General features: G+C 44.2%; 1 protein-coding gene across 4 annotated transcripts in view; it reads right to left on the reverse strand.

Moving 5' to 3' along the window:
* Positions 1-16,949, reverse strand: part of LOC110487789 (arf-GAP with Rho-GAP domain, ANK repeat and PH domain-containing protein 3) — a 67,927-nt gene that overhangs the window by 6,602 nt on the left and 44,376 nt on the right. For all 4 annotated transcript variants that reach the window (XM_036943433.1, XM_036943432.1, XM_036943430.1 and 1 more), the window contains 13 exons: positions 15,288-15,438; positions 14,289-14,393; positions 13,629-13,782; positions 13,341-13,443; positions 12,884-13,082; positions 12,517-12,580; positions 12,107-12,270; positions 10,975-11,187; positions 7,721-7,829; positions 6,427-6,574; positions 4,913-4,981; positions 4,723-4,797; positions 2,682-2,799 (listed from right to left, as the gene is read on the reverse strand). In XM_036943433.1, coding sequence (XP_036799328.1) covers positions 2,682-2,799; positions 4,723-4,797; positions 4,913-4,981; positions 6,427-6,574; positions 7,721-7,829; positions 10,975-11,187; positions 12,107-12,270; positions 12,517-12,580; positions 12,884-13,082; positions 13,341-13,443; positions 13,629-13,782; positions 14,289-14,393; positions 15,288-15,438 — 1,672 coding nt within the window. The remainder of the gene's footprint in view (positions 1-2,681; positions 2,800-4,722; positions 4,798-4,912; positions 4,982-6,426; positions 6,575-7,720; positions 7,830-10,974; positions 11,188-12,106; positions 12,271-12,516; positions 12,581-12,883; positions 13,083-13,340; positions 13,444-13,628; positions 13,783-14,288; positions 14,394-15,287; positions 15,439-16,949) is intronic.

Raw genomic sequence — 16,949 nt, forward strand, 5'->3', positions numbered from 1 at the left:
TGTAGGGGGCGCTCTGTACAACCATTCTGGGATAGCTTCTCTTTGGGGTGTAGTGGGCTCTCTGTACAACCATTCTGGGATAGCTTCTCTTTAGGGTGTAGGGGGCCCTCTGTACAACCATTCTGGGATAGCTTCTCTTTGGGGTGTAGGGGGCTCTCTATACAACCATTCTGGGATAGCTTCTCTTTGGGGTGTAGGGGGCCCTCTGTACAACCATTCTGGGATAGCTTCTCTTTGGGGTGTAGGGGGCTCTCTGTACAACCATTCTGGGATAGCTTCTCTTTGGGGTGTAGGGGGCCCTCTGTACAACCATTCTGGGATAGCTTCTCTTTGGGGTGTAGTGGGCGCTCTATAGAATATAAACAACCATTCTGGGATAGCTTCTCTTTGGGGTGTAGGGGGCGCTCTGTACAACCATTCTGGGATAGCTTCTCTTTGGGGTGTAGTGGGCGCTCTATAGAATATAAACAACCATTCTGGGATAGCTTCTCTTTGGGGTGTAGGGGGCCCTCTGTACAACCATTCTGGGATAGCTTCTCTTTGGGGTGTAGGGGGCGCTCTGTACAACCATTCTGGGATAGCTTCTCTTTGGGGTGTAGGGGGCGCTCTATAGAATATAAACAACCATTCTGGGATAGCTTCTCTTTGGGGTGTAGGGGGCGCTCTGTACAACCATTCTGGGATAGCTTCTCTTTGGGGTGTAGTGGGCGCTCTATAGAATATAAACAACCATTCTGGGATAGCTTCTCTTTGGGGTGTAGGGGGCGCTCTGTACAACCATTCTGGGATAGCTTCTCTTTGGGGTGTAGGGGGCCCTCTGTACAACCATTCTGGGATAGCTTCTCTTTGGGGTGTAGGGGGCCCTCTGTACAACCATTCTGGGATAGCTTCTCTTCTCTTCTCCTGTCCTATTCGGTGTCCTGTGTGAATCTAAGTGTGCGTTCTCTAATTCTCTCCTTCTCTCTTTCTCTCTCTCGGAGGACCTGAGCCCTAGGACCATGCCCCAGGACTACCTGACATGATGACTCCTTGCTGTCCCCAGTCCACCTGGCTGTGCTGCTGCTCCAGTTTCAACTGTTCTGCCTTATTATTATTCGACCATGCTGATCATTTATGAACATTTGAACATCTTGGCCATGTTCTGTTATAATCTCCACCCGGCACAGCCAGAAGAGGACTGGCCATCCCACATATGCTCTCTCTAATTCTCTCTTTCTTTCTCTCTCTCGGAGGACCTGAGCCCTAGGACCATGCCCCAGGAATACCTGACATGATGACTCCTTGCTGTCCCCAGTCCACCTGACTGTGCTGCTGCTCCAGTTTCAACTATTCTGCCTTATTATTATTCGACCATGCTGGTCATTTATGAACATTTGAACATCTTGACCATGTTTTGTTATAATCTCCACCCGGCACAGCCAGAAGAGGACTGGCCACCCCACATAGCCTGGTTCCTCTCTAGGTTTCTTCCTAGGTTTTGGCCTTTCTAGGGAGTTTTTCCTAGCCACCGTGCTTCTTCACCTGCATTGCTTGCTGTTTGGGGTTTTAGGCTGGGTTTCTGTACAGCACTTTGAGATATCAGCTGATGTACGAAGGGCTATATAAAATAAATTTGATTGATTGATTGATTTGGGGTGTAGGGGGCGCTCTGTACAACCATTCTGGGATAGCTTCTCTTTGGGGTGTAGGGGGCCCTCTGTACAACCATTCTGGGATAGCTTCTCTTTGGGGTGTAGGGGGCGCTCTGTACAACCATTCTGGGATAGCTTCTCTTTGGGGTGTAGGGGGCGCTCTGTACAACCATTCTGGGATAGCTTCTCTTTGGGGTGTAGGGGGCCCTCTGTACAACCATTCTGGGATAGCTTCTCTTTGGGGTGTAGGGGGCTCTCTGTACAACCATTCTGGGATAGCTTCTCTTTGGGGTGTAGGGGGCCCTCTGTACAACCATTCTGGGATAGCTTCTCTTTGGGGTGTAGGGGGCCCTCTGTACAACCATTCTGGGATAGCTTCTCTTTGGGGTGTAGGGGGCGCTCTGTACAACCATTCTGGGATAGCTTCTCTTTGGGGTGTAGGGGGCGCTCTGTACAACCATTCTGGGATAGCTTCTCTTTGGGGTGTAGGGGGCCCTCTGTACAACCATTCTGGGATAGCTTCTCTTTGGGGTGTAGGGGGCTCTCTGTACAACCATTCTGGGATAGCTTCTCTTTGGGGTGTAGGGGGCCCTCTGTACAACCATTCTGGGATAGCTTCTCTTTGAAACCATGAAGACTTTCTCACAGTCCAGTTGTATTCCACTTGTATTTCACAGAAGGACATGATACTGTATAATTTCACTTTATTTATTTTTAGTTTTATATATTATATTATAGTTTAGTTATTAGAACTAAATGCTATTTCAAGATGTTTTTAGACTTTCTATAGTATTTCCCAGTCAGATATAGTAATATAATGCTCCTCACCCAGTCAGAGAGAGAGATGGTAATATAATGCTCCTCACCCAGTCAGAGAGAGAGATGGTAATATAATGCTCCTCACCCAGTCAGAGATGGTAATATAATGCTCCTCACCCAGTCAGAGAGAGAGATTGTAATATAATGCTCCTCGCTCAGTCAGAGAGAGAGATGGTAATATAATGCTCCTCACCCAGTCAGAGAGAGAGATGGTAATATAATGCTACTCACCCAGTTGTCCTTCATATATGGCCTCGAACGTCAGCCACACGTCCTTCTCCCCTGCTGGGACATTCCTCATGTACAGGACCTGGTTAGTCAACTCCTCAGCACCCATGGTTGGAGATACCTACAGAGAACCAGACAGCAAAGAGATAACTACAGAGAACCAGATGGCAAAGAGATAGCTCCAGAGAACCAGACGGCAAAGAGATAGCTCCAGAGAACCAGACACCGTAAAGAGATAGCTCCAGAGAACCAGACACCAAAGAGATAGCTCCAGAGAACCAGACACCAAAGAGATAGCTCCAGAGAACCAGACACCATAAAGAGATAGCTCCAGAGAACCAGACACCAAAGAGATAGCTCCAGAGAACCAGACACCAAAGAGATAGCTCCAGAGAACCAGACACCGTAAAGAGATAGCTCCAGAGAACCAGACACCGTAAAGAGATAGCTACACAGAACCAGACACCGTAAAGAAATAGCTACACAGAACCAGACACCGTAAAGAGATACCTCCAGAGAACCAGACACTGTAAAGAGATAGCTCCAGAGAACCAGACACCGTAAAGAGATAGCTCCAGAGAACCAGACACCGTAAAGAGATACCTCCAGAGAACCAGACACCGTAAAGAGATAGCTCCAGAGAACCAGACACCGTAAAGAGATAGCTCCAGAGAACCAGACACCGTAAAGAGATAGCTACACAGAACCAGACACCGTAAAGAAATAGCTACACAGAACCAGACACCGTAAAGAGATAGCTACACAGAACCAGACACCGTAAAGAGATAGCTACACAGAACCAGACACCGTAAAGAGATAGCTACAGAGAACCAGACACCGTAAAGAGATAGCTACACAGAACCAGACACCGTAAAGAGATAGCTACACAGAACCAGACACCGTAAAGAGATAGCTACAGAGAACCAGACACCGTAAAGAGATAGCTACACAGAACCAGACACCGTAAAGAGATACCTCCAGAGAACCAGACACCGTAAAGAGATAGCTACAGAGAACCAGACACCGTAAAGAGATAGCTACACAGAACCAGACACCGTAAAGAAATAGCTACACAGAACCAGACACCGTAAAGAAATAGCTACACAGAACCAGACACCGTAAAGAGATAGCTACACAGAACCAGACACCGTAAAGAGATAGCTACACAGAACCAGACACCGTAAAGAAATAGCTACACAGAACCAGACACCGAAAAGAGATAGCTACACAGAACCAGACACCGTAAAGAGATAGCTACACAGAACCAGACACCGTAAAGAGATAGCTACACAGAACCAGACACCGTAAAGAGATAGCTACACAGAACCAGACACCGTAAAGAGATAGCTACACAGAACCAGACACCATAAATGTCTGTAATAAAAACAAAACAAAGTGTTTGAGTGTAATTCCCCTTCAACTGCGCATCTAGCAAGAGAGGAATGTGTCAGTCTCGTGATGTTTCTGTCGTTAGGTCTACTGCTACAGCACGTGCCAAGGCAGAACAATCTCCACCCAATTGATACAAATAATCACGATATAGTTGAAAACACATTTCAGTTGAAGGCATTCAGTTGTACAATTGACTAGGTATCCCCCTTTCCCTTTAGTTATGTTGGGTAAAACTACTTGGCATTTAATTGAGAAGTTTTTTTGGGGGGGGGAGTAAAGGTTTTTGTCTACCCACCAGAAGGTTATCATAAGCGTCGCTAACTGGCTACATGCAGAGTGATAGACAAACGTGCGCACCAAACACAAACAGACGGTGCAATGTTGTTGGACATGAATAGGAAGATATTGTGTTAAGTTTTTTTTAAGTCAACAGTGGCTAACCAGGGGTGGGATAATGTCCATATGGCTTTGGTTGGATTCCCCAGTAGCTTTATGTTAATGACATGTAGAATTGATTGGTGAGCTACTCATAGGTGATAGAGAGACTAGTGGAGGGTGGGGGGGGGGGGGGGGAGAGAGGCATCACCATGTGGCTAAATAACAACAGCACCTTTCATTAAATACAATCAGAAGATAACCTGTCTCCACTTACCTTGAGAGTGATGCAGCTGTCTGCCATCTTCTTCTCCAGGTACACTTCAATGATCAGATCACCTGCTTGGGACAGCTGCACAGACAGGATACTCATTACAGACAACCGTTTGTCAAACCAATCTGTTATAACCTTTTACAACCCTTCATAAGTCTTTATAAAGGGTCTAGAAATCCTTCGCACAGTGTACCTGTGTGTCCTTCCAGGTGGTGATGAGGCTGAGCTCCAGTTCTATCTGGGTCTGTTGCTCCTCATCAATCTGAACACAACACAATTAGACATTTACTAATGATTCATTAGATTACAGAACAGATTGACCTGGGCCATGTTCAGCAGGGCACACTGTAGCAAAACAGTTTGCAGTGGAATGTGAACATCTGTGCTCTGATTGGACAAATTCTGGTAGGTAGTACCCGTTTCAATCCATTCAAAAATGCTTTCTACCTATGGAACACAACCCTGATTTCTATGTGAAGCATTTGAGCTTAGACCTTCTCTGGTTCGACTATACTCACATCAAAGACATATAGGTAGTTGTCTATGAGACACTACTCACATCAAAGACATACAGGTAGTTGTCTATGAGACACTACTCACATCAAAGACATACAGGTAGTTGTCTATGAGACACTACTCACATCAAAGACATATAGGTAGTTGTCTATGAGACACTACTCACATCAAAGACATACAGGTAGTTGTCTATGAGACACTACTCACATCAAAGACATACAGGTAGTTGTCTATGAGACACTACTCACATCAAAGACATACAGGTAGTTGTCTATGAGACACTACTCACATCAAAGACATACAGGTAGTTGTCTATGAGACACTACTCACATCAAAGACATACAGGTAGTTGTCTATGAGACACTACTCACATCAAAGACATATAGGTAGTTGTCTATGAGACACTACTCACATCAAAGACATACAGGTAGTTGTCTATGAGACACTACTCACATCAAAGACATACAGGTAGTTGTCTATGAGACACTACTCACATCAAAGACATACAGGTAGTTGTCTATGAGACACTACTCACATCAAAGACATATAGGTAGTTGTCTATGAGACACTACTCACATCAAAGACATACAGGTAGTTGTCTATGAGACACTACTCACATCAAAGACATACAGGTAGTTGTCTATGAGACACTACTCACATCAAAGACATACAGGTAGTTGTCTATGAGACACTACTCACATCAAAGACATACAGGTAGTTGTCTATGAGACACTACTCACATCAAAGACATACAGGTAGTTGTCTATGAGACACTACTCACATCAAAGACATACAGGTAGTTGTCTATGAGACACTACTCACATCAAAGACATACAGGTAGTTGTCTATGAGACACTACTCACATCAAAGATATACAGGTAGTTGTCTATGAGACACTACTCACATCAAAGACATACAGGTAGTTGTCTATGAGACACTACTCACATCAAAGACATACAGGTAGTTGTCTATGAGACACTACTCACATCAAAGACATACAGGTAGTTGTCTATGAGACACTACTCACATCAAAGACATACAGGTAGTTGTCTATGAGACACTACTCACATCAAAGACATACAGGTAGTTGTCTATGAGACACTACTCACATCAAAGACATACAGGTAGTTGTCTATGAGACACTACTCACATCAAAGACATACAGGTAGTTGTCTATGAGACACTACTCACATCAAAGACATACAGGTAGTTGTCTATGAGGTCTTCAACGATCTTCACCTCGTGTTCTCCTTTCCCGTCTGTCTGGAAGAGGCTGGGGGCGAACAGCAGGGACAGGTTCTTGGTACACATCTGGTTCAGGTCTGCACACTTCTGAACCCTGGACCGACAGACAGAGAGACAGAGAGAGAGAGAGAACAAATAATGGCAAAAAGTTGACAACTTGGCAGTAAGGTTGAAGTATGATAAATGGTACTGTTCAGGGTTTGGGTCAATTCATTTAATTCAGGAAGTAGACTGAAAAGTTATGAAAATGTGAATTTCAGTTGACTGAATTGAAACTGAATTGAAATTGAATTGACCCCAACTCTGCTTAGTTTCCAGTGATATTGTCTAAACATTACAACAGGTCCCGTTTGAGGCTCTGTAGAAGTGGCTGATGAGAGTCCTGTTAACACTGAGGGTATACAGACCTGTAGAGGTGGCTGATGAGAGTCCTGTTAACACTGAGGGTATACAGACCTGTACTGGTGTCTGATGAGAGACCTGTTAACACTGAGGGTATACAGACCTGTACTGGTGTCTGATGAGAGTCATGTTAACATTGAGGGTATACAGACCTGTAGAGGTGGCTGATGAATGTCCTGTTAACACTGAGGGTATACAGACCTGTAGAGGTGGCTGATGAGAGTCCTGTTAACACTGAGGGTATACAGACCTGTAGAGGTGGCTGATGAATGTCCTGTTAACACTGAAGGTATACAGACCTGTAGAGGTGGCTGATGAGAGTCCTGTTAACACTGAAGGTATACAGACCTGTAGAGGTGGCTGATGAGAGTCCTGTTAACACTGAGGGTATACAGACCTGTAGAGGTGGCTGATGAGAGTCCTGTTAACCCTGAGGGTATACAGACCTGTAGAGGTGGCTGATGAGAGTCCTGTTAACCCTGAGGGTATACAGACCTGTAGAGGTGGCTGATGAGAGTCCTGTTAACCCTGAGGGTATACAGACCTGTAGAGGTGGCTGATGAGAGTCCTGTTAACCCTGAGGGTATACAGACCTGTAGAGGTGGCTGATGAGAGTCCTGTTAACCCTGAGGGTATACAGACCTGTAGAGGTGGCTGATGAGAGTCCTGTTAACACTGAGGGTATACAGACCCGTAGAGGTGGCTGATGAGAGACATGTTAACACTGAGGGTATAATGACCTGTAGAGGTGGCTGATGAGAGACCTGTTAACACTGAGGGTATAATGAGCTGTAGAGGTGGCTGATGAGAGACCTGTTAACACTGAGGGTATAATGACCTGTAGAGGTGGCTGATGAGAGCAGCCAGGGTAGTCCTGTTGACTCTAGGTAAACTACGGATGATCTCCTTGTATCTGTCCAGACGCTGGTTCTTATCCTTGGCTGTTCCTATACAAAAAGGGACAAACGGGAACCAGTTAAGATTTCAAAAGGATACGTTGTGGTACATCCTGATGAGCACCAGTGACACAGCTTGGTGGAAGCCCTATAAGGGGACCAAGACGACTAGGTCAAACAGCCCGACTAACCGTGTATATAGCCTCTCTACTGTCTATAGCCTCTCTACTGTATATAGCCTCGCTACTGTCTATAGCCTCGCTACTGTCTATAGCCTCGCTACTGTCTATAGCCTCTCTACTGTCTATAGCCTCTACTATTTATAGCCTCTCTACTGTATATAGCCTCTCTACTGTCTATAGCCTCTCTACTGTCTATAGCCTCTCTACTGTCTATAGCCTCTCTACTGTTTATAGCCTCTCTACTGTTTATAGCCTCTCTACTGTTTGTAGCCTCTCTACTGTATGTAGCCTCTCTACTGTATGTAGCCTCTCTACTGTATGTAGCCTCTCTACTGTATATAGCCTCTCTACTGTATATAGCCTCTCTACTGTATATAGCCTCTCTACTGTATATAGCCTCTCTACTGTATATAGCCTCTCTATAGTTATAGCCTCTACTGTTTATAGCCTCGCTACTGTATGTAGCCTCTCTACTGTATTTAGCCTCTCTACTGTATTTAGCCTCTCTACTGTTTATAGCCTCTCTACTGTTTATAGCCTCTCTACTGTTTATAGCCTCTCTACTGTATATAGCCTCTATACTGTATATAGCCTCTCTACTGTATATAGCCTCTCCTGTATATAGCCTCTCTACTGTATATAGCCTCTCTACTGTATATAGCCTCTCTACTGTATATAGCCTCTCTACTGTATTTGGCCTCTACTGTATTTGGCCTCTACTGTTATTTTTTATTTATTTACGTACCTATTGTTCAACAAATACCTTTTTTTTAAAAACTTACATGTGGCACTGTTGGTTAGAGCCTGTAAGTAAGCATTTCACTGTAAGGTCTACTACACCTGTTGTATTCAGCATTTCACTGTAAGGTCTACTACACCTGTTGTATTCAGCATTTCACTGTAAGGTCTACTACACCTGTTGTATTCAGCATTTCACTGTGAGGTCTACTACACCTGTTGTATTCAGCATTTCACTGTAAGGTCTACTACACCTGTTGTATTCAGCATTTCACTGTAAGGTCTACCTACACCTGTTGTATTCAGCATTTCACTGTAAGGTCTACTACACCTGTTGTATTCAGCATTTCACTGTAAGGTCTACTACACCTGTTGTATTCAGCATTTCACTGTAAGGTCTACCTACACCTGTTGTATTCAGCATTTCACTGTGAGGCCTACTACACCTGCTGTATTCAGCATTTCACTGTAAGGTCTACTACACCTGTTGTATTCAGCATTTCACTGTAAGGTCTACTACACCTGTTGTATTCAGCATTTCACTGTAAGGTCTACCTACACCTGTTGTATTCAGCATTTCACTGTAAGGTCTACCTACACCTGTTGTATTCAGCATTTCACTGTAAGGTCTACTACACCTGTTGTATTCAGCATTTCACTGTAAGGTCTACTACACCTGTTGTATTCAGCATTTCACTGTAAGGTCTACTACACCTGTTGTATTCAGCATTTCACTGTAAGGTCTACTACACCTGTTGTATTCAGCATTTCACTGTAAGGTCTAACCTGTTGTATTCAGCATTTCACTGTAAGGTCTAACCTGTTGTATTCAGCATTTCACTGTAAGGTCTACTACACCTGTTGTAATCAGCATTTCACTGTAAGGTCTACTACACCTGTTGTATTCAGCATTTCACTGTAAGGTCTAACCTGTTGTATTCAGCATTTCACTGTAAGGTCTACTACACCTGTTGTATTCAGCATTTCACTGTAAGGTCTTCTACACCTGTTGTATTCAGCATTTCACTGTAAGGTCTACTACACCTGTTGTATTCAGCATTTCACTGTAAGGTCTTCTACACCTGTTGTATTCAGCATTTCACTGTAAGGTCTACTACACCTGTTGTATTCAGCATTTCACTGTAAGGTCTACTACACCTGTTGTATTCAGCATTTCACTGTAAGGTCTACTACACCTGTTGTATTCAGCATTTCACTGTAAGGTCTACTACACCTGTTGTATTCAGCATTTCACTGTAAGGTCTACTACACCTGTTGTATTCAGCATTTCACTGTGAGGTCTACTACACCTGTTGTATTCAGCATTTCACTGTAAGGTCTACCTACACCTGTTGTATTCAGCATTTCACTGTAAGGTCTACTACACCTGTTGTATTCAGCATTTCACTGTAAGGTCTACTACACCTGTTGTATTCAGCATTTCACTGTAAGGTCTACTACACCTGTTGTATTCAGCATTTCACTGTAAGGTCTACTACACCTGTTGTATTCAGCATTTCACTGTAAGGTCTACTACACCTGTTGTATTCAGCATTTCACTGTAAGGTCTACTACACCTGTTGTATTCAGCATTTCACTGTAAGGTCTACTACACCTGTTGTATTCAGCATTTCACTGTAAGGTCTACTACACCTGTTGTATTCAGCATTTCACTGTAAGGTCTACTACACCTGTTGTATTCAGCATTTCACTGTAAGGTCTACTACACCTGTTGTATTCAGCATTTCACTGTGAGGTCTACTACACCTGTTGTATTCAGCATTTCACTGTAAGGTCTACCTACACCTGTTGTATTCAGCATTTCACTGTAAGGTCTACTACACCTGTTGTATTCAGCATTTCACTGTAAGGTCTACTACACCTGTTGTATTCAGCATTTCACTGTAAGGTCTACTACACCTGTTGTATTCAGCATTTCACTGTAAGGTCTACTACACCTGTTGTATTCAGCATTTCACTGTAAGGTCTACTACACCTGTTGTATTCAGCATTTCACTGTAAGGTCTACTACACCTGTTGTATTCAGCATTTCACTGTAAGGTCTACTACACCTGTTGTATTCAGCATTTCACTGTAAGGTCTACTACACCTGTTGTATTCAGCGCACGTGACAAATTAACTTTGATCCGATTAAGTCAGTGACAGAAACAAAATAATAGCTTCATGTGCGCTGTCTGAGATTACAGCCTTTATTAAAAGATGTTAGTCTCACTGAGATTAAATATGTTTTTGCCACCAGAGACACCTGTACTTACTGACAGCCTCCTTCCATAGCTGATGCAGGTCAGCCATGAAGATGGGGTCGTCTATCTCCCTGAAGAACCTCTTCAGGACATCAGTCACATCCTCTATGAAGTTATCCCCGATCCGGAGCTTGACGTTGCGAGCATCGTTCCTGAACTCCTCCATCAGTAGTTTGATCCTGGACGTGGCTCCGTTCTTCCTGTAGATCCCCTCGTGACCCAGACCTGACGAGCAGATCACACATCAGATCCAGTACATCAGTCATCGGGGCGGCAGGGTAGCCTAGTGGTTAGAGCGTTGGACTAGTTCTGCCCCTGAACAGGCAGTTAACCCACTGTTCCTAGGCCGTCTCTGGCTGGCGTAAAGTACAGTTAAACTGAAGAAACCCTTACAGGCCACTGCAGAGTTATAATGAATGGATTAACTATTTATAAACCCCTTATATATGAGAGTCCTGTTAAAGTACTTTAATATAAAGGATTACCTCCACTGAAAATGTATTAAATGCTGTGGATCCTATCACGGAAGATCACTGGAAAATGCAGAATCTATTACTATACTGTGTAATGGAGTAGAATACCCAGACTCTTCCCTTACTATACTGTGTGATGGAGTAGAATACTCAGACTCTTCCCTTACTATACTGTGTAATGGAGTAGAATACCCAGACTCTTCCCTTACTATACTGTGTGATGGAGTAGAATACTCAGACTCTTCCCTTACTATACTGTGTAATGGAGTAGAATACTCAGACTCTTCCCTTACTATACTGTGTAATGGAGTAGAATACCCAGACTCTTCCCTTACTATACTGTGTGATGGAGTAGAATACTCAGACTCTTCCCTTACTATACTGTGTAATGGAGTAGAATACCCAGACCCTTCCCTTACTATACTGTGTAATGGAGTAGAATACCCAGACTCTTCCCTTACTATACTGTGTAATGGAGTAGAATACCCAGACTCTTCCCTTACTATACTGTGTAATAGAGTAGAATACCCAGACTCTTCCTTTAATATACTGTGTAATGGAGTAGAATACCCAGACTCTTCCCTTACTATACTGTGTGATGGAGTAGAATACCCAGACTCTTCCCTTACTATACTGTGTAATGGAGTAGAATACCCAGACTCTTCCCTTACCATACTGTGTGATGAAGGCGATGCAGCTGTCTACGATGATGGGGATATCATTCCTGCTGAGCTGCTGTTCTCTCAGGGTGTTGCCCTTCCCTCCAGCCGCTCTCTGGATGTCTGCGTACCACAGGGAGAAGTCTAACCGACCCATCCCCTGGAGGTGAAGCGTTCTGGGGTGGGGTGGGGGGACATGTCGATACTCAAGAGGTGAAGTTTCAGAGAAAATCACTACTGTAAAATCACTCAATCCAGCTCCCCCCCAAAAAATGATTTTCATGGTCAAATTATTCTCATCCTGAAATTTCCATTCCTCCCTAGCTGGGTATACTTTAGGCGTCAAACTAGCCTTGATATGTTGACATACTTGTGTAATTACATATGTATTGAATTAAAACAGGAAGAGACTGAAAACCAACCTTCCTTTTTCAACCAAAACCAGAATTTCCTTCTTCTCATGGTTTTGGTTCTCAGTTACTATACCTAGGAGACAAACACAGAACAAATGGAAGACGGACCAAATCACTCATCAGCAGACAGTTGCTCAAAGAAAACAGTGCTTGGTGTAGTTAAGGCAGAGAAATGTCTCAAGCTGGCAGTAGGCTCTCTCTTTATAGTCAGACGGGTTTTGAATGACTATAGTACTTCCTTTGTTGGCAGCTTTATTGCAATCCCTAGTTGGGACATAACATGGTCAATGTTTCAGTAAGGAGTTGCCAAACAGTATTTGAGCAACTGCATTACCACACAGTGCCCGTAAAGCTTTGGTCAGGACAGGAGACTCACTGAGCTCTTGCAGACGTTTAAGGTTGATAATGTCCTCAGCTGCTCCGTCGTTCCCTGGGCAGATGAAGAGGTTAGACTTCTGAAGGACAAAATATCCCACTTTCCACTGAGAAGGGTCTCGCATGGCCTTGTAACGCAGGACTCCCACCCGCTCAAACTCCCTCGCTAGCAGGCAGTGGCAGCTTAAAGGTGTGGCGGCCTGAGGAAGACAACACAGGAAGTGGTTCAAATACAAGGGGGAACACTGAACAGAGACATCCCAGGCTAGTACAGTACATAGATGGTGTTGGTTAGAAAGGAGGGCACACTTCACTGTAAGGGGGGGGGGGCTTTATGCATGCAGAGGGACATTACAACGTTGTGAGCTGGAGGGCTCTAACTACACCAGTAAAGCTGAGAATTGGCATCATCAGTGTGCAGGCATTGCACACTTTGGGGATAGAAAGTCATCTCATACCTTTCCGATGGCCTTGACCCAACATTGCAGTGCATCAGGAGTTTCCAATCCAAACTGATAGAGCTTCTCTGAGGACAGGTACAGTTGAAACGTATAGAGAAACCTACAACAACACACAGGAACATTCGTGAAGGGCATTAGATCAACACTAGTTGGTAGATGCCTGTACATTGAGTGGCAGTGGTATTACCATTTCATGCTAAATGTATCCTTTCCGCGTGCGTGTTTGAGACAGACAGTGTGATTGGCCGCCTACATTAGTTACTGTGCCATGATTGGTCCTCTAACCTGTCAATGAAGCCGTTGTTGTTGCAGGAGTCCGGCCTGCTGACTCCCAGACAGACGATGTCTTTGACGTTGATCTTCATGCTAGGATCAGGACATCGGTCAGACTCATAGAACAGAAGAGACCTCTCCACCGTGCACCAGTACTTCTGGAAATCTGGGGGGGGGGGGGGGCAAATAACAGCAAAAATATAGCCTGTTACTTTCTTGATAGTCCTGCTTTGCCATACTTCAGAATCTCCATCTTTCGGCTATTAGAGCGAACAAATGCAATGAAGACGGGAAATCGAGGTACCTTTCTAAATAAATGTACTTTTCGAATTTTATGACGGGCTGTGTTTTTAAAGAGAAATAAACTACAAGTAACTATGAGTAACTTTCTAAATCACAAAACTCTTGTTTTACTGTAGAGACACCAGCCACTAACAGTGAGTAGTGTATTTCCTAACAGAATTGGCCCAGTCAGTATTTGGTCGTATAAAGTACTTTGTTCTCTACAGGCCTTTATACTGATGTTACTGAGGAGGCAGTATTCCTCTATTCAACCCGTGCCAAGTGGTGTGCTGTTAGCACCCATCAACACACGCACACGCACACACACACGCACACACACACACACACACACACACACCTACACACCTACACACACACACACACACCTACCTTCTCTGGTTTTCCTGGATAATGTCCCTTTGTTCATTGAGGCTGACTTGTAGAGGTAGCCGGAGTGCAGCACGGCCTGCATAATCTCATCATAGACACTGTGGTCTGAGGAAAACAGCAGAGAACAACATGAAGAAGACATGGACAAGTTTTGAGTCTAGCCATCACGTTGTGGTCTAAGGCAAACAGGGCAAAACATTAAGTCAAACTTTATAATACCTTTCATGAATAAGTCATAATAAAACACATTTACAAGACGATACATACATACGCGATGCTTCATTTCATTTAACTTATTCATTGAAATGCGGATGGGTTGGGTTAGAAATGTTTCTGTTTTTAAAAATGTGTTTTTCCCCTCCATTATTCTAGTTGTGCTGTTTGAACAGAGAAAGCTTGAACTCTGTTAATCTTTTACTCCAGCAGCTCTACAGGCGAACATACAGAGGAAGACCCAACTGTCACATCACAAAAGGCTCGGCTAGCAAAACGCTTCCAGGATACACAAACCTGCAACAAAACACTCAAACACTTCCAGAAAAGCAGCTCTTGGTGAATTTTTTTAATTTGACCTTTATTTAACCAGGCAAGTCAGTTAAGAACAAATTCTTATTTACAATGACGGCCTAGGAACAGTGGGTTAACTGCCTTGTTCAGGGGCAGAACGACAGACCTTGTCAGCTCAGCTTTGAACTTGCAACCTTTCGGTTACTAGTCCAACGCTCTAACCACTGCCGCCCCAAATACCTCTACGATTAAATAATTAAATTATTTCATCGTACATTTAAAAACACAGAGATATAAAAATGTATGTATAGATTTCACAAACTGGACAGACAAATGTTCTGATGATAACCTTTTGGATGGTTATCTGGGTTTCTTTATCAAACCATTGCCGGTTGCTGAGTACACGACCTTATACCTTATACTGCACGGTCGCATAATAGTGACATAACGCAGTAAAAATAATGTCCAGGAGGCAGATAAAGCCTGCCTTACCCGAGGTGTCCTGTGAGCGGGAGTATTCCTGAGACAGATGCTTGTCATATCCATTAGAGGCAGCGAGGCGGGATCGGACCGCCTCTGCCTCGGTGAAGATCTGGGTGACTGTCTTCAGCAGGTTCTGCTGGGTCACAGCAGTACACAGAACCTGCAGGGTAGAGAGAGAAGAGAGAGAGAGAAAAGAAAGAGAGAAAAGAGAGAGAGAGCGAGAGAGAGACAGAGAGAGAGACAGAGAGAGAGGAAAGCATTAGGCTGACGCACCACACACACCACTAAAAGCATCCACAGTCACGGGGACAGACATTCAGCCCAAATTCCAAAAAGTCCCCTGTCCATTCAACTGCCCCCCTAAATGTGAATCCCCCCCCCCCCCCCCCCCCCCCCCCCCTTATCTACTCTAATTGTTTTAGTTTCAACAGCACATTCCATGTCATTATTGTTGGGGTAAATGTCTAGCTGCATGATAGGTTACAGATACTAAAACTACCACCAATACCATCTAGTCTAAATGTGTATCCTTACAGAAGTATGTAAGGATACCTATTTCGACTAGAAGTATTTTTTAGAAGGCTTCACATGTGATCACGTTTCGTGTAATCACATTAAATTCACATGTGATCACGTGAAATCCATGTGTTTCTACTGTAAGGGCAGGGTCCCTCCATGTGTTTCTACTGTAAGGGTAGGGTCCCTCCATGTGTGTCTACTGTAAGGGTAGGGTCCCTCCATGTGTGTCTACTGTAAGGGTAGGGTCCCTCCATGTGTTTTTACTGTAAGGGTAGGGTCCCAACATGTGTTTCTACTGTGAGGGTAGGGTCCCAACATGTGTTTCTACTGTAAGGGTAGGGTCCCAACATGTGTTTCTACTGTAAGGGTAGGGTCCCTCCATGTGTTTTTACTGTAAGGGTAGGGTCCCTCCATGTGTTTCTACTGTAAGGGTAGGGTCCCTCCATAAGGGTAGGGTCCCAACATATGTTTCTACTGTAAGGGTAGGGTCCCAACATGTGTTTCTACTGTGAGGGTAGGGTCCCTCCATGTGTTTCTACTGTAAGGGTAGGGTCCCAAAATGTGTTTCTACTGTAAGGGTAGGGTCCCTCCATGTGTTTCTACTGTAAGGGTAGGGTCCCAACATGTGTTTCTACTGTGAGGGTAGGGTCCCAACATGTGTTTCTACTGTAAGGGTAGGGTCCCAACATGTGTTTCTACTGTAAGGGTAGGGTCCCTCCATGTGTTTTTACTGTGAGGGTAGGGTCCCTCCATGTGTTTCTACTGTAAGGGTAGGGTCCCAACATGTGTTTCTACTGTAAGGGTAGGGTCCCAACATGTGTTTCTACTGTAAGGGTAGGGTCCCAACATGTGTTTCTACTGTAAGGGTAGGGTCCCAACATGTGTTTCTACTGTAAGGGTAGGGTCCCAACATGTGTTTCTACTGTAAGGGTAGGGTCCCAACATGTGTTTCTACTGTAAGGGTAGGGTCCCAACATGTGTTTCTACTGTAAGGGTAGGGTCCCTCCATGTGTTTCTACTGTAAGGGTAGGGTCCCAACATGTGTTTCTACTGTAAGGGTAGGGTCCCTCCATGTGTTTCTACTGTAAGGGTAGGGTCCCAACATGTGTTTCTACTGTAAGGGTAGGGTCCCAACATGTGTTTCTACTGTGA

This window comes from Oncorhynchus mykiss, chromosome 14 (assembly GCF_013265735.2).
Source record: "Oncorhynchus mykiss isolate Arlee chromosome 14, USDA_OmykA_1.1, whole genome shotgun sequence".
NCBI classification, from domain to species: Eukaryota; Metazoa; Chordata; class Actinopteri; order Salmoniformes; family Salmonidae; genus Oncorhynchus; species Oncorhynchus mykiss.